The sequence below is a fragment of the Cariama cristata genome, unplaced genomic scaffold, assembly GCF_000690535.1.
Source record: "Cariama cristata isolate BGI_N322 unplaced genomic scaffold, ASM69053v1 scaffold9651, whole genome shotgun sequence".
Taxonomy (NCBI): Eukaryota; Metazoa; Chordata; class Aves; order Cariamiformes; family Cariamidae; genus Cariama; species Cariama cristata.
Genome location: NW_009597525.1, coordinates 12,026 through 36,168, shown reverse-complemented (window position 1 = coordinate 36,168; position 24,143 = coordinate 12,026). Strand labels below are relative to the sequence as shown.

At 44.6% G+C, this 24,143-nt stretch overlaps 1 protein-coding gene across 1 annotated transcript in view; it reads left to right on the top strand.

Moving 5' to 3' along the window:
• Nucleotides 1–368: 368 nt before the first annotated feature.
• Nucleotides 369–24,143, top strand: part of LOC104168351 (nuclear factor of activated T-cells, cytoplasmic 1-like) — a gene marked incomplete at its 5' end in the record, with an annotated part of 34,790 nt that continues 11,015 nt past the window's right edge. The window contains 2 exons of the mRNA XM_009708920.1: nt 369–1,524; nt 10,831–10,990. Of these exons, the coding sequence (XP_009707222.1) occupies nt 369–1,524; nt 10,831–10,990 (1,316 nt within the window). The remainder of the gene's footprint in view (nt 1,525–10,830; nt 10,991–24,143) is intronic.

The window sequence follows — 24,143 nt, the reverse complement described above, 5'->3', positions numbered from 1 at the left end:
ACTTTTGTTTTTGTCCTGTATTTTTTGTGTATTCCAGCTTTTCAGGGAGGGAATTAGGCTCACTGACATAAAAGCACATCTCTTGAGCAGCACTGCAGTCTCTGAATGCTGAAGCAACATTGTTTGAAGATTCAATTTTTTACTCTGAAGGCTCACGTAAAAAGAGCATCCTCAAGACAAAGTCAGTCCGTGTACATCCCCCCTCCCAAGATGGGTTGTCTTCTGCTGTCCAATTAGTGGCATTTTCAAGGATGCGCATCTGCAGCTTCTCCCCTGGCTTGGCATGCCTGTGGGCTGGGTTGTTAAGGAGAGCTGTGCTTTTGTGTGTTGTGCCGTGTCCCTCCGCTCCAGTTGGGTATGTTTCTAAGTGAGTATATTTGTGGAGCACCTCATATCATTCTTTTTTGTTTGTTTGTTTTTTCCAGAACACTATAATTACACATCTCCAAACATAAATGCTGGCTTGCCTCTAAATGTGGCACATTCCTCATTGTCAACTCCATGTCATGGCCTTCAGACATCAAATCCCGTCATTTCAGTTGTCCCATCAACAAACCATCCTTCTGGATACGGAGGACACATCGACAGCGGGGCCTCCGAGTATTACCTGCCACCAAACATCAGACCTAATGGAGCTCCAGCGCTGGAGAGCCCTAGAATTGAGATCACTTCTTACATGGGACTTCATCATAACAACAACCAGTTTTTCCATGATGAGGTTGAGGAGGCCATCCCAAACGCCAAGCGATCACCTTCCACTGCCACTTTGAATTTGCCGAACATCGAGGCGTACAGAGACCCGTCCTGCCTGAGTCCAGCAAGTAGCTTGTCTTCCAGAAGCTGCAACTCCGAAGCGTCTTCCTACGAGTCTAACTACTCGTATCCGTACACTTCACCCCAGACATCTCCGTGGCAGTCCCCGTGTGTCTCTCCAAAGACCACCGACACAGAAGAGGGCTACCAGCGCAGCATGGTGGCCTGCACTTTGCTCAGTTCCCCGAGGCACTCTCCGTCGACGTCTCCCAGAACAAGCATCACGGAGGAGAACTGGCTGGGGGCTCGCAACTCCAGGCCTCCGTCTCCTTGCAACAAGAGAAAGTACAGCCTCAACGGCCGGCAGACCTCCTACTCTCCGCACCACTCCCCCACGCCTTCTCCACAAAACTCACCGCGGGTGAGCGTCACGGATGAGACGTGGCTGGGGAACACGAACCAGTACACCAGCTCCGCCATCGTCGCCGCCATCAACGCCCTCACCACCGACAGCACCATAGATATGAACGACGGGATTCCCATCAAGTCGAGGAAGACCGCCATCGACCACACCCCGTCCATGACTCTCAAAACTGAACCGGCTGGCGAGGATCATGGGACCATATCGCCAACTGCCGATCTGTCACCAGAAGACTTCTCCAGCTTTCAGCACATCAGGAAAGGAAACTTCTGCGAGCAGTACCTGTCCGTGCCACAGCATCCCTACCAGTGGGCCAAACCAAAGTCTCTATCTCCGACGTCCTACATGAGGTAAGGAACCCCGACTTAGAGGGCAATCCTGATAATATCTTTATTGCATGCTTTTTTTTCTCTCTTTCCCCTTCCTGTCTCTGCTTCCTGCCAGATCTGCCCATCCACTCATTCCACTTGGCCGTATCTTGTGACCCTGCCTCTGTCGTTGGTGTGGCGTGACCACTGGTAAAGTCCTGAAGGGTTAAAGAGGCTGTTCGAGGAGCTGGCCGTGCGTGGGTCATAACTGGTTATCCCCTTCCCAAGGGATGAGCACCAGCCCAGGCAGTCTGGAAACAGGGTATTCAGAAGCTTGTCAGGCAGCAGGACAGTTTGATGCCATCAAACCTGTGGTTTTACTTAAATAGCTCATCATGTCTCAGTATGTTTTTATTGCAGGACAAGGAGATGGTCTCATTATTGTGGCTGTTATAGGGCCTTTTACATTTATGCTTTATAGACGGTGGATACAAACAGAATAGGAATATGGTTTTGTGCGTTGCTTCAGCTTTTAGTTCACTTCCTCTGAAAGCTGCTTATCAGTTTTCTTTTCCTATCTGTGTTGGACAGTGATTTTCTTTTTTCCCCTTTCCCCAACATTTCTATATTTAAAGAAGAAAACCTTGTTTGTCCGCTGATAATACCCAATACACTGCTTACGTTTATTTGTCACAAGAAGGCTCTGGGTAGGAAGCACCACAGAATAGCCAGAATTTGAGTTACATCTATTGCTTTCTCTTTTGGTCTCGGTTATGACCTTCATTATGAAGTCTTCCGAAGGCTGTATACACAGAAGCACGTGGTGCAGGAAAAGAGTTTGGCTTTCCAAAAGTTTGCAGGCTGTTCTCAGTCCCTGGTTGTGATGGCCACCCCCTCTCCTCTTCTTCCCCAAGCAGAACTGGCTGCTTGCTTTTGACAGCGAAGCTGTCTTTCTCAAAATGAAAGAAGAGGGCACGTAGCTGAAATGTTTTAATTAGCGATGCGTTCCCTGGCTCTCAACCTTGCCAGTCTCGCTTTTCTCCAGCCAGCACCTCTCTGCTATGTGCTGTGTCCCAAAACTGAGTGATCCATGGCCCTTTGTGTTACAGCGCGTAGTGCTGTGGTCCTCATCCTCATCGTTCTCCTCCTCCTTCTCTCTGCGTTGCCCAAACTCCTTGCAGGACCCTGTCTTAATTCAGTGCTGGGAAATGCAGCAACTCCTTTGAGTCTGGCCGAACCATCCAGAGATAGGCACTCGCTGCTCTTCAGAGCTGGGATAGAGACTTTTAACACCAGGCAGATCTTTCAGAGCATTCCCATGTACTTAAAAAAAGCCTTTTACGTTCTCCCACTGAAGTGCCAAGTAAGCCCGCGTTCGTCGGAGAGGCCGGCGTTGGCTTGTGCATCGGGAGGCTGGTTTTTGCCGAAGACTTCAAGGGCAGTAATAGGACAGTTTGACCAAACAGGCTTTTATCTTTCCGTTGCAGCGAGCGGCCCGTAGGCTTTGCTTCGCTGCAGTCCATCAGGAGGTACCCGGCATGCCTGTGCGCTAACACAAACAAGAAAGGTGAAGCATACAAAACGGAGCCCCGCTACGTTGTGTATTTAACGTTTTTTTCCACTGTTTTGGTCTTGTATAAAATATGTTTCCTGGTTCGCAATATGTTTCCATGTGATCTCATTAACTCGTGCTCTAGGGCAGTTGGAAGTTACTGTCGAAATGTGATTTTAAGTTATTTTACCAATCAGATACACTGACCGTGCTTCCTTCCACCAAAAATACCTCTCGTTTTATGTATACGAAAGTGCTGGGCAACTGAGCACGGACGTCAACAGGATCACAGCCTACGCAACCGAAACTATGTTATTTTAAATCTTTCCAAAAAAATTGGTTAAGAATTTGTCACAACAGAGCTGGATTTTTTTCCTGTTATGTTACACATCTGTTCTATTTCAGCTGCGAGGGCTGGAGGGGTGGGTTCCAACAAACAACTCGGGCTCCAAAATCTACCCGGTCATAATGATTTCGAGATAACCAGATTTGATTACCTCCTCTGTCTCTTCCTGAATACGCGGTACAATTTTCATCAAAAGCCAGCGTGCCTTGGAAAATCACTGACGCCTTTCCCTCCCTCCCTTGCATTCCCGTCTCTTTGGGGGCAGGAGGGAGCAGGCTCAGGCAGACCCGTTGGCCGGGCACAGTCTCCTCTCCCGGGATTTTGTAGCTGGGATCAGTCTAAAAGGGAAACTGCTTTTTTGTATTGTTTCTAAAATTGATGATGTTTTTCGTTTGTTGTAATTAAAGCTCAATCCGCTTTAGGCTTTTCAAGTCCCAGAGCAAGGGAATAATAAGAATATATGATAAGAGTGTAATAATGCCTGCCTTAATGGAAATACAACCTTTCTGTGCTCCGTGCTTCTCTCGGTTACTTACAAGGACTGTGAACTCGGAGGCTCAGCCTGGTCCCCAGGCTGTGGGCTCTTCGGAGCAGGTTTGGACTCACACATCCCCCTCCAAGGGCTTTGAACGTGTAACTCTATTCCTGCGTGGAACAGGGGATCGTGCTGAGGATCGCAAGACGAGGTGGGAGGGCAGAGCCCGATGCTGCAGCCGAGGCTGAAGCTGCATGGGGTGACCCAGGTCCGCAGGGGATTTGTCTGCGGTGCTTCGGTTGCAGCCTCACGGCAAATCTTTGGATGTAGAAAATATTTGGAGACCAAGTGGAGATTTTCAGGCGAAGCTTTGGAAGAAACCCTGAGGTAGCAATGAGAATCATACTTTTTCCAGACCAAAAGGGGTTACCTAAATGTACCAGAAACTGCTGGAGGTAAATCATTACGCAGAGAGTCAAAAGGTGGTCTTTGTGAAATTCTGCTTTAGCTTTTAGCTCCAAGGTCTTTTTTATTTCAGTATTTTTGCATTGTGCTGTCACACTCAAATGCAAGAAGATTCTGTCTGTAGTCCCTCTTTTGTAGTTAATGTAGCAAATAGTTTAAAAAGAAGCACTCTACCAGGCAGTTATTGTATGAGCAGGTGATGCTCTCTGTTTCTCAAGCCCTTGCTGTCTCACTTATGTTCCTTTCTGTGACATTTCTCCATCGCTCCTCAGTACTGCGTAATGCAGAATCTCTCGTGGGCAAAAATGTCAAAGCCAAAATGGAAGTACAGGACTGGATTTCTGTCCTTGGGTATGGGGGCAGTGGTAGTGACTATTTCCAAAACTAAAATCCCATTTTAATTTTTTTACCCGCTCATTAGCATGTCCCAAATCATCCCTGTATTACCACAAAAAATATAAGCACTCACGAAGTGCCAGATTTCTGAGTTGCTTAGACATTTTTTATGACTTCCTCTTCAGCCGCTGTATTTGACTAAACGCAACCTGAGATTTCCTAGAGACGGTTTCTTACTCATTGAGAAGTAATGCATTGTAGTTATTGCAAGTGTCATCAGCTTAATCCAAGAAGCGCGTTGGCCTGTGACACTTGAGTTTTCATTAAATGTCGTGTTTTTTGGGGGGAGGAGGAATAGAAATGGTTGGGTTTGTCGGTCAGGCGTATGGCATGTATGAGGTCTACCACACCAAAAGGAGCTTCCAGGAATAGACACCCAGTTCCAGGTGGCTTATAAAAGCTCCCTACTGTATTTTCTTATACAGTTTATTTTTTTTTTTAACTGTTGAAAGCCACATTTTCCTTAGCTGCAATCTCTTCTTCAACCTCAAAAATATACATGTATATTCTTGCCCTCACAGACACAGGGTCGTGTAGTTTTACATACGGAGGCTGTAGTTTGCACCCGGAGAAGGTGTGACTGGATACCTGTCTACCGGTTGCAAAAGGTCATTTGGCTTTTATCTGCATCAATGAACTTTTTTATTTTTTGTGGATTTTTTGGATTCCACTTTTGTGACTGTGAGAGTGTTAAACTCAAGATGCAAAAATCATTAACTGAGGTCCCAAACCATATGATTTCCTTAAAAATAATGATTTTAACACGTTGTGTATTTTTTCCATCTTTCTTTTGATTTGTGGACCTTTCAGATGCTCTTGACATTTTGGTGGTGGTGTGTTTTTGTTTTTGTTTTTGTTTTTTTTCCAAAATAGATGGTTTTGTCCAGATGTTGAGATAAAGGATAACCTTACATGGGAGAAGTTGAGTTTCTCAAGAAATTGGGATTTTCGAAAGGTGAAAAAGGGCATCAGCTATCTTAAGATGAGATAGTCACCGGTGCGGCAGCACTGGATTTGCTGACCTGTGCGTTCGTGGCAAGCTTGTGTGTTTATGGCAAGCCAGAGGAAGTTCCTCAGACAAAGTAAAGGCCGGGCTGTCTGGGCAAGACCCAGTTGAAATGGGGACTTGTGGCTCTGTGTCGGTGACCGTCTCCTGGGACTCGTTAGTGTTAATTGAGGGGCCGAGGGAAGTGGACAGGGAAAAGCCCGCAATGCCTCTTAACTTTTTTCTTTCTCCTGTTCTATTCAGGCTGAATGGGGATATTTAGATGCTTCAACAAGTTCGGTTTGTCACCACGTAGCAGCGGCTTTTGATTACGTTAGGTTGCTGTACTGTAAGGCTGAAGACTGCTTGGAAGCCTGTCTCAGTAAACTGATTTTTTTGTTTGTTTGATTTAATCCTTCCCACGCTTTCTCCTGACTGTTTTTCAGTTCATTCAAACGCCCTTGTGAACATCTCATTAATGACTTTCCTTCACCAGCTCGTTTTAGCACCGCGTGTATCTAAATTCAGAACGAGCAGAGAAGCGATGCCAGCCACTTGTTATCTCCATTCCCGCGGCAATAGTTTCTTGTTCTTGCTCTAAGCCAACAAATGCAAAATTCCCCATGCAAATCGATCTCTGAATGTGAAATTTTAGGACTGTAGTGTTAAGTATTATCTGGGAGTATGATAATGACTGGCGTTTTCAGACTTCAGCATGAGGAATTCCAGTGTACCGCATGCACTCCACGGAGGAGCTACTTGCTCCGCATGCCAGCAAAATACAGCCAAGTCTGGGGCGGGACGCAGCATCTATTTTAACAGCTCGCAGCCGGATTGCTCAATTGTCAGACAGGAAATTAAAAAAAAAAAAAAAAAAAAAAAGAAGAAAAAAAGAGCAAAATCTACCCACGTTAACTCATAGGTGAAATATAAAGCCAGGTGTATTTTTCTGACCACAAGCAGGTTGGAGGACACATAGGCATCATCGTTGTTCTCCCAAAAACCACAAAAGGATCTTTAACAGGCATCCGCTTTGGTGTGAGACACAGGTAATAAATAATCAATTGTAACCATATTTGCATTTGGTGCACAGTTGAAGCAGGGGCAAGCTAGCAACCTGGTAAAAGTTTTGGCAGCCCTGTGGTTTCTCTAGTTTATGTTTTTCTTTCTAGAGGAACGCTCCCTGTTGGGGGGGAAAAAAAAGTTTAGTGCAGGGCACCCAGTCTCAGCCACACTTCTAAGACATTTGCTTTACTTTGGGTGCTGAAACACCCTTACCGTCCTGCTCTTCCAGGCAGTGGCTTCTGCCGCTGTCAGGCAGCTATCTGGGGTAGATGACTCCATGCTATGGTACTTGGCCAACGAGCAGGATTAGTCCCTGTGCGAGAGAGACCAGCAGTTGTTCTGACAGCTTTTGCACAGCAGCCCAGTTAAGGACAAAAATGTTTGCAAATCTTTTTTTTCAAATGGCCTTGGGTGTCTAGTAGCTTAGATAGTGTAGTGGTAATTTAATTCCCAAATGCATAGCAGTCATGCGAAAATGGGGCTTAAACACCTTTGCAAAGTTTAGTAGAAGTTTTTGGCTTTTGTTTTTTGTTTCCTCCCTGTCTGTATTCCAGTGTGCTGCTTAGTGTCTTTTTTTTTTTTTTTTGGGTAACTTGATAAATCTTTCTCCTAAAGGCAGAAGTCAGCCAGACTGGATAATCTGTTTTTGATTTAATCATATTGTGTATCTGGTGTATGCAAAATAAATCACTATTCATCTGTTTTGTAATCTGATTTATGTAGGACGGAGTTACTTTGAGCGAGTTTTCTACAGCCTAACACCAGGTTTTGTGAACCCGCCTTGAAACGACCATCCTTCATTATAGCGTTTAGGAGGAGTACAGTTTGATTTATTATGGCGTAGAAAGGAATGGGACAGGTTTTCAGTTGGTGGAAAATTCAATCTGAGGGAAATACACTTATGTATGTTTGATAGGAAGGCTGCGTGAAGACCTTTTATTTCTCTTCTTGACCCCTATGGAGGGGCTTTTATGCCCTCCGCGTGATGCTGGCTAGATGAGGTAGTTTGGGCCTTTTTAAATTGAGAAGGTTTATTTGCAGCAACCAGATTTGATTTTACCACTACACCGTTTGCTTGGTGACTTTTTCCTTTAACCACGTTTAGCTGCAGGAAATTAAGTGCATGATGAAGATAACCTAACATAGGAAATAGCTCTGACAGCCCCAGCCCATGACACTGTTAAATGCATCATTCTGCTTCCTTTATCAGGAAAACTGCCATTAATTGTCAATTTATAATTGGGCAGGTGGTATTTTGGAATTTCGAACAGCAAACTGTATTTTTATTTTCAGGCTTTATTTGAGAACATGAATTTTACAACCCAATTATACTGACATTTTCAGGTGCTGCTGATTTGAAAGGCATTTTTGTGGGTTTTTTCTTTGTATTTTAAAGAGATGTAATTAGTTACGGAGCTACTACTTACTTCCATGTATCTTAAAAAAAAATATCCCTTTTCACTTGAGAACTAGATGCTGCTGGTCGGAGTTGTCCTTTTTAATTAAGTGTTAAAAATTTCTAATCTGATAGATGTTGTGTCCTCAGGAAAAAAAAAAAGATCCATGAAGTGTGAATTTACTTAAAACCAGAAACATCTGTTTAAAAATGCATGCTGATCATCACCAGGAGAGACACAGCTGTTTTGCTCTGCTCTTTGTCATTTATCATTAGTCAAATATGGTTTATCCAGATTTTTTTTTTTTTGAGACCTTTTCAGACTAAAGTATGTATACCTAACATGCTAGGCAAAAGAATAGTGGCTATATACAATGGTCAATAGCCTGTAATTTCTTGCTGTCTCTTGGCTCTTTGTATGAGCGTCTAGTAGCAGAAGAGCTTCTCCTCACCCCCAAGGTGAGCCCTGGCTGTTTTTGGGGAAAGGCTTGCACAGGAGCTCAGAAAACGTAGTGTCCTGCCTCTAGCCAAGGCTGGGGCTCCTGTGGTTGGGGAAGTGGTAGCCAAATTCAGGATTTGTCCCTGGCAGGGTGTTGCCTCTGCAGAGAGTGTCGCACTGGTTCCTGCTGGATCCAGATGTTTGTGGGAGCTGGGAGCCCTCCCAGAGGCAACATCTTTCTTTTGGATGAGCTCCTATTTGAGCTGAACTGGGAGCTGTGTAGTATGTATGGCTACTTTCTTCTCTCCCTCACTGTTACTTTTGAGGATGCTGTGTGTCCTGAGGGCTGGAGAGCAGGGTAGCTGGAAGTTTGGAGCTTGCAACTTGCTGGCAAACCGTGCTGGGGTATCAGGGGGTGCTCAGGGAGTGAGGGTGGTCCTGGTCCTCACCCAAGGCTGGGACTTAGTGGCTCCAGATGACCCCCGTAATGCATGTTGTGTGTGTCTATAGGCATTCAAATCACATGGCTCAAATTGATAAGCATTGAAGAAAGATAATGTAGAGAAACTCAGCACCACCTGAAGTCCCATCAGTGTATATGCACACATGCACTAGCAGATATGAGTTAAATATGCCGGTGATAAAAGGCTGGATAAGCACTTTGAAAGAGAGAAGAAAAAAAATAAAATAAGGGAAAGCAAAATTAAAACCGGTGCAATTGGTTTCGAATCTCTGTCCTGCAGTGGGAGACAGCAGGGATGCTTTGGGGGATGTGTGAGCTGTAATGCCTGAGGGTCCCCAAGCACCCTGGGTTAGCGTGTGGGGATCACTGGGGTGGTAAAATGGAGTATTCGGTCTCCAGCTGAGTATGTGCTTGTAATACGCAGGGCAGAAGCTCTTCTGCATCCTTTCCCTCCCAGCCAGCTCATTTCAGCCATGGTTGATGCTGCTCAGACTGTCCCTGTGCCGGGGAACCGGTAAATCCCCAGCAACCAGCCTCCTCGCAGACCAGGGCGAGAGCTCTTCAGCCCTTCAGCTTCCTCGCCCCCATACTGCGGCGGGATGAGCCCTCTCGCCGTGGCAGGTAGCCCCGGTCCGTGGCAACGACGAAGGGTCAAGGACCATGATTTTCTGCTTACTGGTCATCTTCTCCAGGCTGGTGGGAGAGATAATAAAGTTTGATGTAAGAGGGCAGGGTAGTATGTTGGGGTTATGCTGTGTAACTACTTGTAAAGGCTTTTGAAGGACACCTGATGAGGAGAATTCACCAAAGGCAAGAATATAGGCTAGACATAAAATTAGTGTTTTCATCATGAAGCTTTTTGCTTCGATTTTAAGATCAATAAATTTGTCTCAGGCCTACTGTTTCTACAGTGCTTGTTTGTTTCTTTTTCTTTTTTTTTTTTTTTTCCCCAACCCTGAAGTCTCAACTTGGCATTTCTTAACAGCCAAGCTCTCCTATTTTCAAGTGTGGTTTTACACTGGAAGTGGGTTTCTAAGAGTGGCCCTTCCCCAGCCTGGCGTGCTGTCGGGCCTGCTTGCTTGTGTGATGATAATGAATCCTTAATATTTTAGTTAATTGCAGAGTCAATACAGTGCCAGAAGAGTGAACTGGTTTTTCTTCGGGGTTGTGCGTCATCATTAGTAGGATTTGTAAGCAAGTTCCGACTTCAGAGCTTGCTTCCTTGTAGTGCACAAACCAGAAAGAGCTTGGCTTCGCTTTGAGACTCTCTGATGTGTTTTGTGTTGGGAAGGAAGCTGGGAAATGGCTTTTTTCCTTCTTTGCGCCCCCTGTAAACTGAGCAGATTTGTTGAAATCCATTAGACTGATTAAATGCAGAATACCTCCAGAGCTGGTTTGGCATTCGCTTTCAGCGGAAATCCTCTTCCTTAAATTCCTCGGTGTCTTTCTGCCTACCTTTCTCCTTTTGGTTCAAGAATCAATATATTAAGATATTTCTAAGCTGTGTCTTAACATCTTTCCATTTTGGTTACAAATCGGCTAGCATCTAGGCCATCAGATATGCTCAACCCATAAATCTTCATAAAATAACCATTACCTTCTAAATTACTTATGTTGTGGCATTATCCATATTGAAGGAATTTTAAATGTAAGATGGTGAAGGATGAACTGCGAAACACGGTCTCTAAAGTAATAGTGCTGGATGCTTGTGGTTTGCGATAGTGTACTTGATGTTAATTTTTAATACGTTTTCCTTTCCGTTATAGCCCATCCCTGCCGGCCCTTGATTGGCAGCTGCCATCTCACTCAGGACCTTATGAACTGCGTATTGAAGTGCAGCCGAAATCCCACCACCGAGCTCATTACGAGACGGAAGGCAGTCGAGGGGCTGTGAAGGCATCTGCGGGGGGCCACCCTATTGTGCAGGTACCAAAACATGTAACGAGCAGCACAGGTCGTTTATCTTGGTGCTCTGTGGTGAGCACCCTTTCTTCTCCAAAACTGAAAAGTGACGGGAGATTTTTCCTGTCTTCAAAGATTACTGCGCGTGAGCATGCCTTAAAGTCTATTTTAAACTGGATGGACCAAGGTTTTTATTGAAAACAGGGCAAGAGCGTCCACTTGCTCTTAGCAATATGGTGCAAGCGGATTGCTGCCCTGTCCATGTACGATTTCGCTGTTCGGCTGGCAAGCGGTGACTGCAGACCTATCTGTGCAGTCAGCTTCCAGACATGCAGTTTATACTGAAATCAGCTGGGGACGTGCCTCAGTACATTTAGTCCTTAACTTGCGGTTGGATCTAGTCGGAGCTGTGAACACATGTTGGAGGGCAGAGCTGTAGCAATCATGTGGAAGTATGTTGTTCGTTTGGATGTTGCAGTGAATGCTGAGAAAAGCGACGCTTTTTGAGTTTCTTCTGTTTAGTTCTTTTCTTCCTTTAGTTCCTTAGTTCCCTTCCAGCCACTCTGGAAAGCATCTGAGGTTGGAATCTAGTTTCATGAATTCTACCAAACTCTTCAGTTACTGTATATAAAGCATTTAATTAATAGCACTGTAAACTGACCCTTAATTATCTTATAGGCCTAGTCTCATTCATTTTTAAAGGACTTTTCTCAGGAATGGGAAGAACAAGATTTAGTTATTTAAAACAAAGAAAGAAAAAGTAGTGTGAGAACGCCAGCTGTGCCTGTCCCTCCTCAGCTACTTCTTTCTCGCTCAGAAGTTAAACTTCAAGTGCCCTCGGTCGAGTTTGTGATCCCCTGTGCAGCGGAGCTCAGGTTTTATCACTACTGGGGTGCCATGGGACCCACGGGTGTCAGGAAACTGTCTGTGGGAGGGAGGCAGGCACTGCTGCCGTGCCCATGCTGCTTAGGTTTATGCCACAGCTCTTCTCATAAAGGCAGCGGCTCATCGGAAAGAGCGGATGGCTCAAGACAATGTACAGATCACACGTCCAGGGTTTGTGCATGTTTGTTTATTTGCTGTAAAACCCTGTTAGCAAACACATCGTTCGAAGGAACGATGCGAGTCTGAGAGATGGCATTGGGCAGGGAATGCTGCTACAGAACTTGTGTGCCGCTGCGGCAGCTGAAAAAGGAAAGTGAAGGGGGTTGTCAGCAGCAAACAGAGTTTGCTCTTTAGCTCTGCCAGAACTCATCAGTGACATGGGATTATGGAAGTCATCTGCTGAAAGACGAAAGGTTTTAGCAGAACATTTGTGAGTGATATTAAAGAGAGGTTTGTGGCAGACACTCTTGATGACAATTAATACCTACTCTGTTTGTGGCTTGATGCAAGGAAATGTAAATGGGCAGGCATCAATTCGCAGCGGCTAGCCTGGCGTTTAAAATTTCCTACGTGCTTTTTGGAAAGACTGAATGTGATGCCAACATTTAATTGGACTAAATGCGTCCAGACATTTCCCCTCTCATCCTCTGTCCCAGTCTGTTGGGAGTGAGCGTGCTGCTTCCAAACACAAACAAGTGTCAGAAGAGAGGAGAGGAGAGGAAACTGCGGAAGGGCATGAAGGGAGAGGGGAGGAAGCAGCCAGTCCTAGCCCTGTCAATTGACTCTACCGGTTTAATAAGTATGAATGTATTTTTCAGTCCTTTTATTACAACCTGAACATCCTTTTCTCCAAAAAGAACAGAAACATGAAGAGGGCCAGAAAAAGCTTCTCCGTGCTGACATTGCCATCCTGGCCAGAGTTATCTGTTTGAGGCAATAGCTTAAAAGCGTCTGACTTAGACCAGAGTTGGATGGATGGATGAAAAGTACTTCCAAAAAGAAAGTACTTATACTCTTTATAAGAGAAATGGTAAGTACTTATAATAAGAAGTACTTTAAAAATGGAAATACTTATAAATAAATCAAAGGAGGTGGAGGAAATATAGGGAGTAACTTCTGATAAATCGATGACTGACAAAAGCGATGAAATGCATCTCTGAATCAACGTATTTCCAGATGTTGCAGGTGTTTGGGTTGGGTTTGATTCAGTTCACTGTGTTATACAGAAAGGAACCCAAGCTTCAAAGTTCACACACAGATGTAAGCTCAAACAGTATCTGAGCATCTTCAGGTGAGAGATTTTGGATCAAACTTTTCCCTCTAATATTTCCTGGTGTTTTCAGTTGTGTTGACTCGGGGGAACCCCTCATAAAACTGCTCTGGCCTCTTGCACTACCTTTTTCTATTATTTTTTGCCCCGTGTGGGCAGTCAGGTCTTTCTTATATTGCTGCGTTGGGGGACTTTGCTGTTAAAGCTCTTCTCCTTTACTTCCCCTTTACAAGAGGAGAATGTGGAAGAGGTCTCTTCATCCCTTCTCCATTTCAACCCCCCTCTCGCTAGCATCCTGCTTCCCAAACCAGGAGATTTTCTCACACTAATACCTCCACGTATCTGTAGGGCATGCTAAGGCAGAGGAGAAGTAAATCCAAAAAGCATCTACTGCTCATGACACAGTTCCCCAGCAAAATTGCCAGGAGGTTGCTTTCTCTGCAGCCGGAGCATGTTTATCTTTTTTTTCCAGGCGACGTTAGCTTCTTGGTGCTGCTTCAGCTGCTTCATCTCTTCTTGTAGGAGGTGGAAGGTCTGAGAATCAAAGGTTTCCGAGGCAAGTGTGCTGGACGAGGAGAGCAGTGGTGTAGGAGGGCAGGAGTCTCTTGTGGGTGTGATGTGAAGTCCAGGGTTGGAGACCAATTTTTTCCTTGGTTCTAGGGGCTCCTCCAGGCCGGTGATTTTTCTCTGGAGCTGGAGAGGGCCACGTGTAAAGCTGAAGAGCTCTGGACTGGGACACGGCAGTGAATGCCTGCTGGTGTACGAGATTACTCTCTTCTCCCAAACCTTAGCCTTGGAAAAGGCAGGCAGTGCTGAGCATGGCAGGTTGTCGGGGGGGTTATGCTGATCCATGGAAGGGGCAAGCCTGGAGGGTAGTGGCAGCGGCCCTTGACAGCAGAGTTGTGCCCTGACCTGGTACCGGCAGATGCCACTCGCTCCTTTTTGTCTCCATTATCTGCATGGGACTTGCTCACTGAAGGCTCCTGCAAGCTGTCTCCCAGACTTATTTCATACCAGCAGGATTTCCTATCGATTTCCTTCCGTGGGATGGCTGCACCCTCCCTTCTGCACTTAGGAAAGATACAGTTTTAAGCACTTTAGGTTGCCTGTGAGGGCTCATGAGTCCGGTAACGCAATAGTCCTCTCTCTCACATTTTGCCTTTGCCTGTTTGGATGTTTGGCTGCCGTGGCAGCCCCAAGCTATCACTGTTCTTGATTGCTAAATGTTTTGAGAGTGGGATGAGCTGGCATACCTAGCAAGCTAAAAATGCTGCAGAAGATTGGCAAGCGAGTGGTGCCGGGGAGCGGTGCTGGTGAGCTCACGGCTGGCACCGGCTTTTACCCCTTGGCTCAGGGAAGTATTTTGTGAGTTGTTGTTGCCTTCGGTGATTTCAGACTGGGGTGTTCCCCGCTCTGAGTCAGAACGGGGTCGATGCCCCAGCTGGCATGAGGCGTTACAAAGCTGCACACTGTGCCAGAGGAGGGTGAAACCTGGGACCACTTTGGGGAGCGAAATCACGCCCGTTAGCATCCTGTCGGCACCTCTGCGTTTGCAGGAGTTCACGGTTAGGGTGAGGATTTCTCTGAATGAAGCAAGATGAAGTTAATGGGGACTTTAGGAAACCCACAGAGTTAGATAGCTACAGCCATATTTTAAGCGAGGTGGATTTAATTCAGGGGGTTTACATCCGGAACATCTTAAAAACATCCTCCGTTTGCACCTAACTTCCATTCTTTATTTTGAGAGTGGTAGTGAGGAGTTGCACAAGATGGGGGTTACATTCCAGCCAGTGATGGCTCTGTTTCAGCTGCAGGTAAGTAATCTGGCAGATAAAAGTTTGGGCTCCCTGGGGAGGGATGGCACCAGATTATAAATACAAGGTCTATAGATATTCTAATTAATAACTCATCTTTGGAAGAAGTCAAGCACTTTGGCTGCCTGAGATGGAATTTTTACAAGCAGGGTGCGGTGTATCTGTGAGATAAAATCCAAATACTCAAGAATGTTTAATTAAAGGCTATGATGTACTCCCATAGAAGACCGGACTAAATGGTGAAAGAAAATATTCAAATGCACAGAATAGTCTAGTAAGCACTTTCAAAAGTCATGATTGTTATTCAGTTTTTTGATGCAAAATATGCCAGCAATTTTCTTCTAGATCACTCTTGACATGAGGCAGATAAATGGGTTAGAAAAAGGGAAGAAAAGGAGTTGTAGGGGTTTTCCTTTTTTATCTAGGTAGCTGGTACTAGCCAGAATTTGTTTTCCTCTTGGAAAAGTAAGTTAATAGTGAAGATACAGTGAATGCTGCCTTGCCTTTCACCGTATCGCTTTGCAGTGAGATGGTAGAGGTTGTGTATGGCTTGTACGTTCCAATACAGAATACTGAGTCTGTGAACAGATGAAGTCTGACTCCCTCATTTTACAGGCAAAACACAATGATTTGTCTGCTGATTTACATAGTCAAAATGTTGTCTGTGCCAGGAAATGTGGTCAGAAGAGTTGGCTGTGTTGTTTCTCAACAAGATCTCAAGTAGGCACTTTGGGTCTGATTTTCAAAGGCCTTGAGGCATATCTTGGGATTTTTAAATCTCCTTATGACTAACAAGCATCAAACTCTTCTCTAAAGCAATTGCTGCCTCAGTATTTTTGTACATCTCCGCATCACCATAATTAGGCACCAACATGCCTCTGAGCTATTTGTACACGCCAGTAACACGTGGAATGTGTTATCGTTTGCTTCCCATGGATTGATTGGGTTTGTTGCTTTTGGGTAACGAGCTCAAGTAGTCCACGTCCAGAGTTATGAATACCTTTTGCAAACTCCTCAGGGTATAGAAAGCCTCGTCAATCAAACCGTTGTAACTTCAAGGGGCAGCAGTCAGTCCGGCGAGCTGCAAATGCATTCGGGTTGGGGCTTTATGTTTTAACGTCACAGTCTCATCTAGCATTTCGCATGCACCCAGCTTTGCAAATACTTAACAGCGTGAGGTAATAGAGTTGTGCAGTTACACGGAAGGCAAGATGGGAAGAAGAGAGAAATGAAGAGCTAAAGGAAAAGACTGGAAAGAGGTGTTCACCACAGGAAGGAGATGAACGGATAAAGAAGCCAAGAGGAAGGCTCTTCCAGACAGAGCAGTGCAAGTCCTTCGCAGCAATGCTCTGATGCTGCACAGCAAGAGTGAGCCCGTGGTTAATTTTTAAGTACATAGCATGGGACTTCTCATGTACCTGCAGTGTGTGCGTAAGTGCTCTTCTTGGTAGGGGTCCCTTGGTGCTGCGAGTTTGTTTCAAACAACAGAGCTGCCACCATTGCTGGGTGAGTCAAGGGAACTGGAAGGAAAACAGTCCCTGGTGGGTCCAGCTCATGGCCATCTGACACCTGAACAAGAGGAGTGGATGTGGAAAGAATCACGTTAGCTGCTTTGCCCTTCCCTGTCTGGGTCTATCAGAGCAGAGAAGAGGGCATACTCTCGTTAGTAAGCGGTGATTCAACTTGTCATGCCACAGCGGACTTCCTCTCTGTGCTGCTCTTAAATTCTTTTTAGAAGACAGCGTCACCTTTTTGTCCAGATGGAAATATAATCCTTTCTTATGGTGAGGATATAAAGACATTGGCAAGCACCTGTTTGCCAGGTTGCAATTAATAGCGCAAAGCCATGCAACCATACAACAAACCAGACAGGGAGCCTACATTTTATAGCCTTGTTTTAGACGGCCGGAACTTCTTAAGAATAAATCTAAGCTGAATGGCTTTCTCACTTCTTGCATCTGTATAGTTAAAGCCAACCTCAAACTAGCAGACAGATAATCAAAACTGAGAAGCAGAATGATTTGGCAGATGTTTTAAGGCTGTTACTGCTTCTATAAATCCAACAAATGGAAGAAAGCCCATTGAAAGCTTTTTATCACAGTTTTTCATTTTTAGAAGATTGTGTTTTGGTCTGGGAGGGTTCCTTTTTTTTTTTTTTTTTTTTGTATTTCACATGAAGTTGGTGCTACAGGGTAGCTCCACAAGCACAGCTGTATACGTATCTTACGGCCTCCCTGAGAAGGGCCAAGTCCAGAAGGGAGCCTTTCTGGAAAGTGTGCTGCTGTCAGCCAGTGAAGATTTCATGACCCCAAAAATGCAACTTCAGCTCTGATTTATGAGCGGTCCTGGTGACAGGCCTCTGCTGTTTGGCACAACAACCCTTTCCAAATGAAAAACGAAATTTCCACCAGCCAGTGCTTGGGAGATGCACTTCGCTCTCCTTTAAAAATGATACCTCACCCATGCTTGGCCTGACGGATGCCACAGTACATCTCCCAGCTGTTAGGACGCCGAGATATTCAATCTGGCTTTCCAGCCCAAAAGATTTAGCCCAACATCCTAGGTTTGCCTTCAGTTTGGACTCGCTGGCTGCTGGCAAAGCAGAAGTTATGGTGGCCTTAAGGGAGGAGGGGATGGAAAGTGTTCCCACTCCTCCGCCATTGCTGCCTCCGTTCCATTGGGAAAGGGGATGATAGTATCAGCTCCCGGCTTTCCTCTTCCTTGTCCTCTCCCAGTTTCCTTTCTGCCTCATCCTTTGCGACAAGGGAGTTGGCAGCATTGCTCTCGCTATGTGGGATATCTTCTAGCTGTCCTCTGGTGCTGGTTGATAAGGTAGAGACCTTCTAGGTTAGACCTAGGAAGGAAGCAGAGGAGGCATCTTTATCTCCACCACTGCTCACAGAGCCATCCTTTCTGTTTCCCTTGTCGGGCAGGTTTTGGTGACCAGCACCACACGCACCCCTGGGGGTCTAGAAACAATGTGGTGGAAGTCTCTGCAAGACCAAGAAAGACGAGACATAAATGTAGTATTCTTTTTTTCTCTTATTCCTCGTTACTTTGTCCTCAGGTCTCATGCTGCATCTTTTTGCTCGATGAATTGTTTGCAGTGTGGACATTTTTGCACATTGTCTGAAAGGGCGATCCATCATTATTTTGGAAGCATACTTGAAAAACGTGTTATCACTGCTCTCCAGGGAGGAATCAGGACTCGATCCTTGATTGCTTGAGTGCTATGATTTTTTTTTGTCCTTTCCATCCCTTTTGCCCCCTGCTTAATATTGCATCACTCCTGCTAAAAGTTACAGACTTGCAGTTGCAGTCTCTTGCTCTGCCTCCAAATTTTCTTTCTAGAAGTTGCCATTCCCCTTTCCCGCAAACGGTCAGGTCCCAAGCAAGATAAGAAAAATCCCCCTTACCTTATTTTTTCTATGTAACTAAATAAAGTGCAAGGGTGTATGTGGACCTGGGGAATATCTGTCAGTGGGTGGTGTTCAGTGAAGATGGAAACAAAAAAATGAATGTAATCGGCAGTTGAAATAGGTGATTGCTTTCCAGCGGTGTGCTAGGAAAGTACCTGTGCAAGCCGCAGCAGCCAGTGAAAGGCGTTTGTGGTACTGCTAGTGAGGCTGCTGCAAATGTGCTTGCGGAGCTAAATGTTCCCAGTTCCTTCCTTCGTAGGCTTTGTCAAGATCTACTAGAGCTCAAGAGCCTGTGGTGTGATTTGTTCTCTCTTATATTTCTTTTTAGAAAAAAAGTTTTAGAAGGAAGCAGATCTGCTTAAGTGATACAAGAAGAGAAAAACAACAGCCAGAGAGATTCCTGAGGGTTTTGGCACATTCGAAAGCTCAAAAAATGGTCATAATGTAAAACCAAAAATTGGCAATTGCTTAATTCATGCTCTAATAATCTTCGCCTTTTGGGAACGTTATTTGAATGCCTGAGCTATTAATGCTAAAAAGTGGCCTCTGCATCTGCATAGTGGTTGCTGTCTCACAAGGACAATTGAGGGGCGGGCGTTTCCCAGTAAATTTGTGGTAGAAGCACCCTTCCACTGAAAATACATGCGTGAGGGGGAACACCGAGAGGCGATGAGAGTCACAGAATCAGAAAGCCACAGTTCTGCAGAACTCTCAGAGCTTCTGCAGCTTTTTCTTCTGCCCTCCCAGCATCCGAGAAGGAGTTGTAGATGCTTCTGGTTAGCCAAAAGAGGCTACCAGTAGTGCTATAAACGGGTACCCACTTTTCTAAGGAAGAATACAACATGGGTAGGCCTTTTGCTTGCCTCAAATTACCAGACTTCAGTTACAAAAAAAAAAAAAAAACAACAAAAAACCCAAACAACAAACTCAGACCAAACCACATTCAAAGCAGCATTGGGGCACTCCTGAAGTCAGTCAGCTTAGCCTGCTTAATTCAAGCATATGCTTAGGAGTAGTCTAACTCTTAGTCAAATTACCTGGTTTTAAGAAAATAAGACTGTGGATGGGTAAGATGTTGAGGACTGGGTTTAAAATGGCTTTACAGGGAGATTCAGATGATACATGAGGCTGTGGTCTGGGCATGAACCACGGTTGTTACTTGACTTAGTTTTGGTTGCAGTTGAGAAGGCCTACGCCAAAGTTACCAAACAGCAAACCTGCTCTAGACTTGTCGGATTATTGCACGTTGACATGCACCCAAAAGCTGAAATGAAACACAGTTGAAATTAAAATACAGCTTTACCAAAAGCCAGATGCTTTGTTATGAGCTGAGTTAACCTACCTGCCAAATGCTGCCAACCTGCATAAGGCAGGTGATTAATTTTTTACAAGTCTGCTTTGGCAACTAGACATCTATCCTCTATTCCTAAAAGGAGTATCTCAGGGCAAACTTTTTTTTTTTATTTCTTGGTACTCCAAATTACATAAAACATACATATAATGCAAATTATATTGTGTGCATTCTGTATGAAGATATACTGGGGGCCAGTTCATATTTCAGATCACTTTCACACCAATGTAACTCCATTGGAATAATTTCTGGGTTTGTATTTTCTAATTTTTATAGGTAAGAAGAGTAAAAAAATCACATCTGTAACATACCTTGTAATCTGGAATGTCAGTATATGTGGTTATAATATAGATTTTCCATTTTAATCAGTCATTGTTCCAACTAACAGGCTGAATCAGTGGAAAATGTGGTGTCAAATTACTCAGTTGCTTTCTTGAAGTACGTTGCAGCTTTCGTTATGAGCAGGGGTTTATCATTTCTTTCCTTGTGAAGAATAGCTCGAGATCTTCTTTGATACGTTCCGTGAAAGGGAGATGATCCATTATGGCATCTGCTGTATACATACACAGAAGTAAAATACGTTGCATGCTGTCAGTGCAGTGAAATCAAATAAACTTTCTCCTCCCTCCACATGTTTAAGAAATAATTTAGCAGGAGTTGCCTATTTTCACTGAAACAGTTGAAGCATGCTAGCGATCAATTTACTTGCACATGGTAAAAATAATACAGGTTTCAGACAGATTTGTAATACAGTTTTTAACCACCTGTTTTTAATGTTTCAGTACCCAATAAAGCAGAGGAACTCCTGCTTTTGGTTTGCATGCAGACGTTATGTACATTGGGATTTAAAAGTCTACTGCCTGGGTTTCAAATGCAGCCCCATTCAAAGCGGTAAACAAGACTTGCAGGCACAGCATGACGGTGTTTTTGGGAGTTCCTCAGCACTTCGGTTAGAGACACTGAAGTCCTCCTCAATGAATTTGGTCTTTGGGGCACTGATAACATGGTGTTACTACCAAATGTGATTCCTGGCGAAAACCCATCTTCCTTACTGAAAAGGGAGCTCCTCTCTCGCTGCTTGCAATCCTACTCCTGTGAAAACATTGCTGGTCCAGTTCTATGTAATGTAAGGGAAAAAATGTAAAAGAGATTGAGCAAAGTGATCTTTCTGTTACAATGTAACAGCACTGCAGTACATCCTTAAATTTTCATAAAGTGGGATTGAATGTTGAACATGTGCTTAAGCAAAGATATGTTGATCAACTGGCAGTTGATTGTGTCACTTATTGTCACTGAGGTTACTCAGCTGCAAAATCTGGATTAAGACACTTTCACTGCCTTGCATGGGTGTTACAAGAGATTGGGTGTCATACGTGGGCATGTGGGGCTGTCAGCTCCCCGAAAATAGCACGACAGAGTTGCAGAATCTGCGCCCTGTTCTTGCAGACCTCTTTGCTGCTTTTCAGGAGATTCGTTAAGTTTTCCCTCTTAAAAATCTGATGCACTTGGGGCATCGGTTGCAAGTTCCTCATGTGTTGCTGCTTTCTTCTGGTGGTTTTCAGATTAATCCCATTAACTGGATCCTCCTTTTCCTTTGCCTCTGGTCCCTTTGATTTTGGGAACCCTTAGGATGATTGCATCTTTTTGTTCTACCACCATTATGCCTGCTCACATCTGATGGACGTGAAGTCCCTGTGTCTCTGAAACCTTTACTGTATGTCTTGATAGCAAGTCAGGTGTAATGATGCTAGAGCCAAACTTCCCATCACCATCCAAAACCCTCCCATTACTTTCCTCTGTCTTTAGGCAAACTGTACCTTTCTTCATGTGATTTAAGTCTGTAATTTAGACCAATCACTAAAGTCTGCTACATTTAGCTGATTCCTGTCCCAGTGCTTGCATCAAAATAGTAGTATCAGCGTATCTCGCATATTCTGTGCAGGACATGGATGCCCATGTTTGCTGTAGTTAATAAGCCGCGCACTCCTGTCCCCTCGGCTCTCTGCCCGTGAAAGGGCAGTGGCTAGCGTTGGGGAAACCGCAGCATATCATGGCTGTGAAAGTTGATAAATAGCTAGAAGGAAGTGGGTTGGAAGAGAGATCACGTTTCGTTTCTGGAGAGCTGCTCGGAGCTGAGCCGTGCGTGAAGCCTGGGCGCAGCCCAGGTACAAAGGGTTAGTCCCGAGTTTTCATCCCCCTCCTAACACCTTCACCAGAGTCTGCTGCCTGATTTAGCCCCGCAAGGAGAGAGACCTGAGCCCAAGATGATTGCTGCACATCAGGATTAAGAAGCTTGAGCAGGGCTTGCACAACGTTGCCTGTGCTTACCTGGGGCCAGGACTACCAGCACCGTGGCTCTCCTGTGTGTGCGTATGGGGAAATAAAGCTTTGCTTATGAGCCGGGGGCGGAGAAGGGATGCAAGTGACTACTTTGGATGAGTCCAACTATTGCCAAAGTGAGCACTGGCGAGCAGGGTGACATGCACCGGTGGGGTGCTGGATGCGAATGACTACTAGTTTTGATGAGCCCAACTGTTGCCAAAGCAAGCACCAGCGAATGGGGTGGCACACGCTGGTGGGGTGCTGGATGTGGCCATAGGGTGAGGGGACGGGTGCTGCGTGGGTGCTGCTGGCAGCATGCCTGGCACAGCGGGCAGCACCGGGGCCGGTGGAGGGCCGAGCTGCCGCCACCAACCCCGCTCCCTGCAGATCCTGGCCTGGCATGTTGTTGTTATGATTGCTATGGAAATAATTTCAATATGTTTTGTAGTTCTGAGATGCCGTGTCTTGCATTGTTTGGCTGGAAAGCTGCTTGACTGGTTTTAGAGGGTGGCTGTACATGCACAAACACTAGCTGATTTTTTTTCGTGGTGGAAAGTAGGAGATTCGCAGCATGGTTTTAATTAGAATCGCTTATTTCGTCTTTCACTGCAGTGTGTTCTTTAGTTGAAAGATAATTTAATTTTCTTTGTTTTGGAAGATTTTCGTGCCTGTCTGTGTGAAATGTCTTTATTTACTGTGCCTCATTGTGCTTTGTGCATAGCTTTGATTGTGAGGAGAGTCAAAAACAAAAACTTCCCTGGGCTGTATTATTTTCCACCTGCTGTGGCTTTTAATACAATCTCTCTGCTATATGTGTACCAAGTGCCTGCATTTCTAGGAGAAAAACACCAGAAAAAATTGGCAAAGCATGCAGGGTTAGATTTAGCTGTAAAACTCTCATTGACTTGAAGAGGAATAACGCGTCTAGAAGTTGTGAAGTGCTGAAGAAGCGTGACTCATCTGGGTTTGGTTTTTCACCTTGGAGAAGTCCACAAAAGATAACGTTTGTTGAAAAAAGGGGCAAAACCCCAAAAAAGTCCTACTGTTCTTTGCAGAACTCTGTGTTAAGATCTTGTAACACCTCCTATGCTATGGAGAGTATTTGGTCTGGTTGAAACACAATACAGTGCAGAGCAGTCGTGTTTATATGTATAACAGGATTTAGATAGTGCCTGTCATCTCAGAATAAAAAAAAAGCTACGTAAAATATGTAAAACTCTCCCCATATATGCAGGAATTCATAAAATGGCTTGGAATTTGCAGCTTTTAAAAAAAAATTATAGATGGCATTTGTTCATCAATAATCCCTAATAATTTTCTAAATGACTTTCAAATTAATTTTCAACCACTTCTCTTGCAATGATGTTTTCGTTATGTGGGCCTTAGCTGTTGTAGCTCTTATTCTGCAATAATATAATATTCCTCAATATAGACTTAAATATTGTTACTGAATATAGGTTATAGAGTATTATTGACTACAAAAAGGTATACAGTAATAGAATTTTACACAAACTCCACCCATAGCTGCAAAGATGAGCTGCCAGGGACAAACAAATTTAGACCACAACTTGCAGGCACATGTGTTAGCATCTAGGTACACAAGTAATCTCAAGCACATGTCCTGAACACATCAAAGCCTCAATTTCTAATCCCTCCCGGTTGTGAGGAAAACCTTAAAATATGTGAACTGACATAGCCTCACTGCTGGCTGCGAGAGCCCTGCTTGAAATGGAGGCAGGTTGGAGAGGTTTTGCAGAGAACAAGATAGGGCAGTGGTGATGCTGGTGCTGGGCTATGGCTCTGCTGTTTTGCTCGTGTAAATGAAGCCCTTGAAACTCTAAAAAAAAAATAGATTTTACGTGAGTAGTTCCTCTAATCACAGGGCAGCATTAACCTAGAAGCTTAGCTGTAATAGCAGACGTTTGTAGGAAAATCGTCTAATGAGTAAAAGCATTCTTCTCTTTCTCCAGGCTTGAGTAAAATAACATAAATAAATAAAAATATGAGCAAATTTGGCCTCTAGCCTCCCAACTCTCCAGTTATTAGTGAATGCTCTTTTTCCTTTTTGTATTATAAAGGAATGTAGTGTAAGTAAGGTTGAGTTTAGTATAAAAAT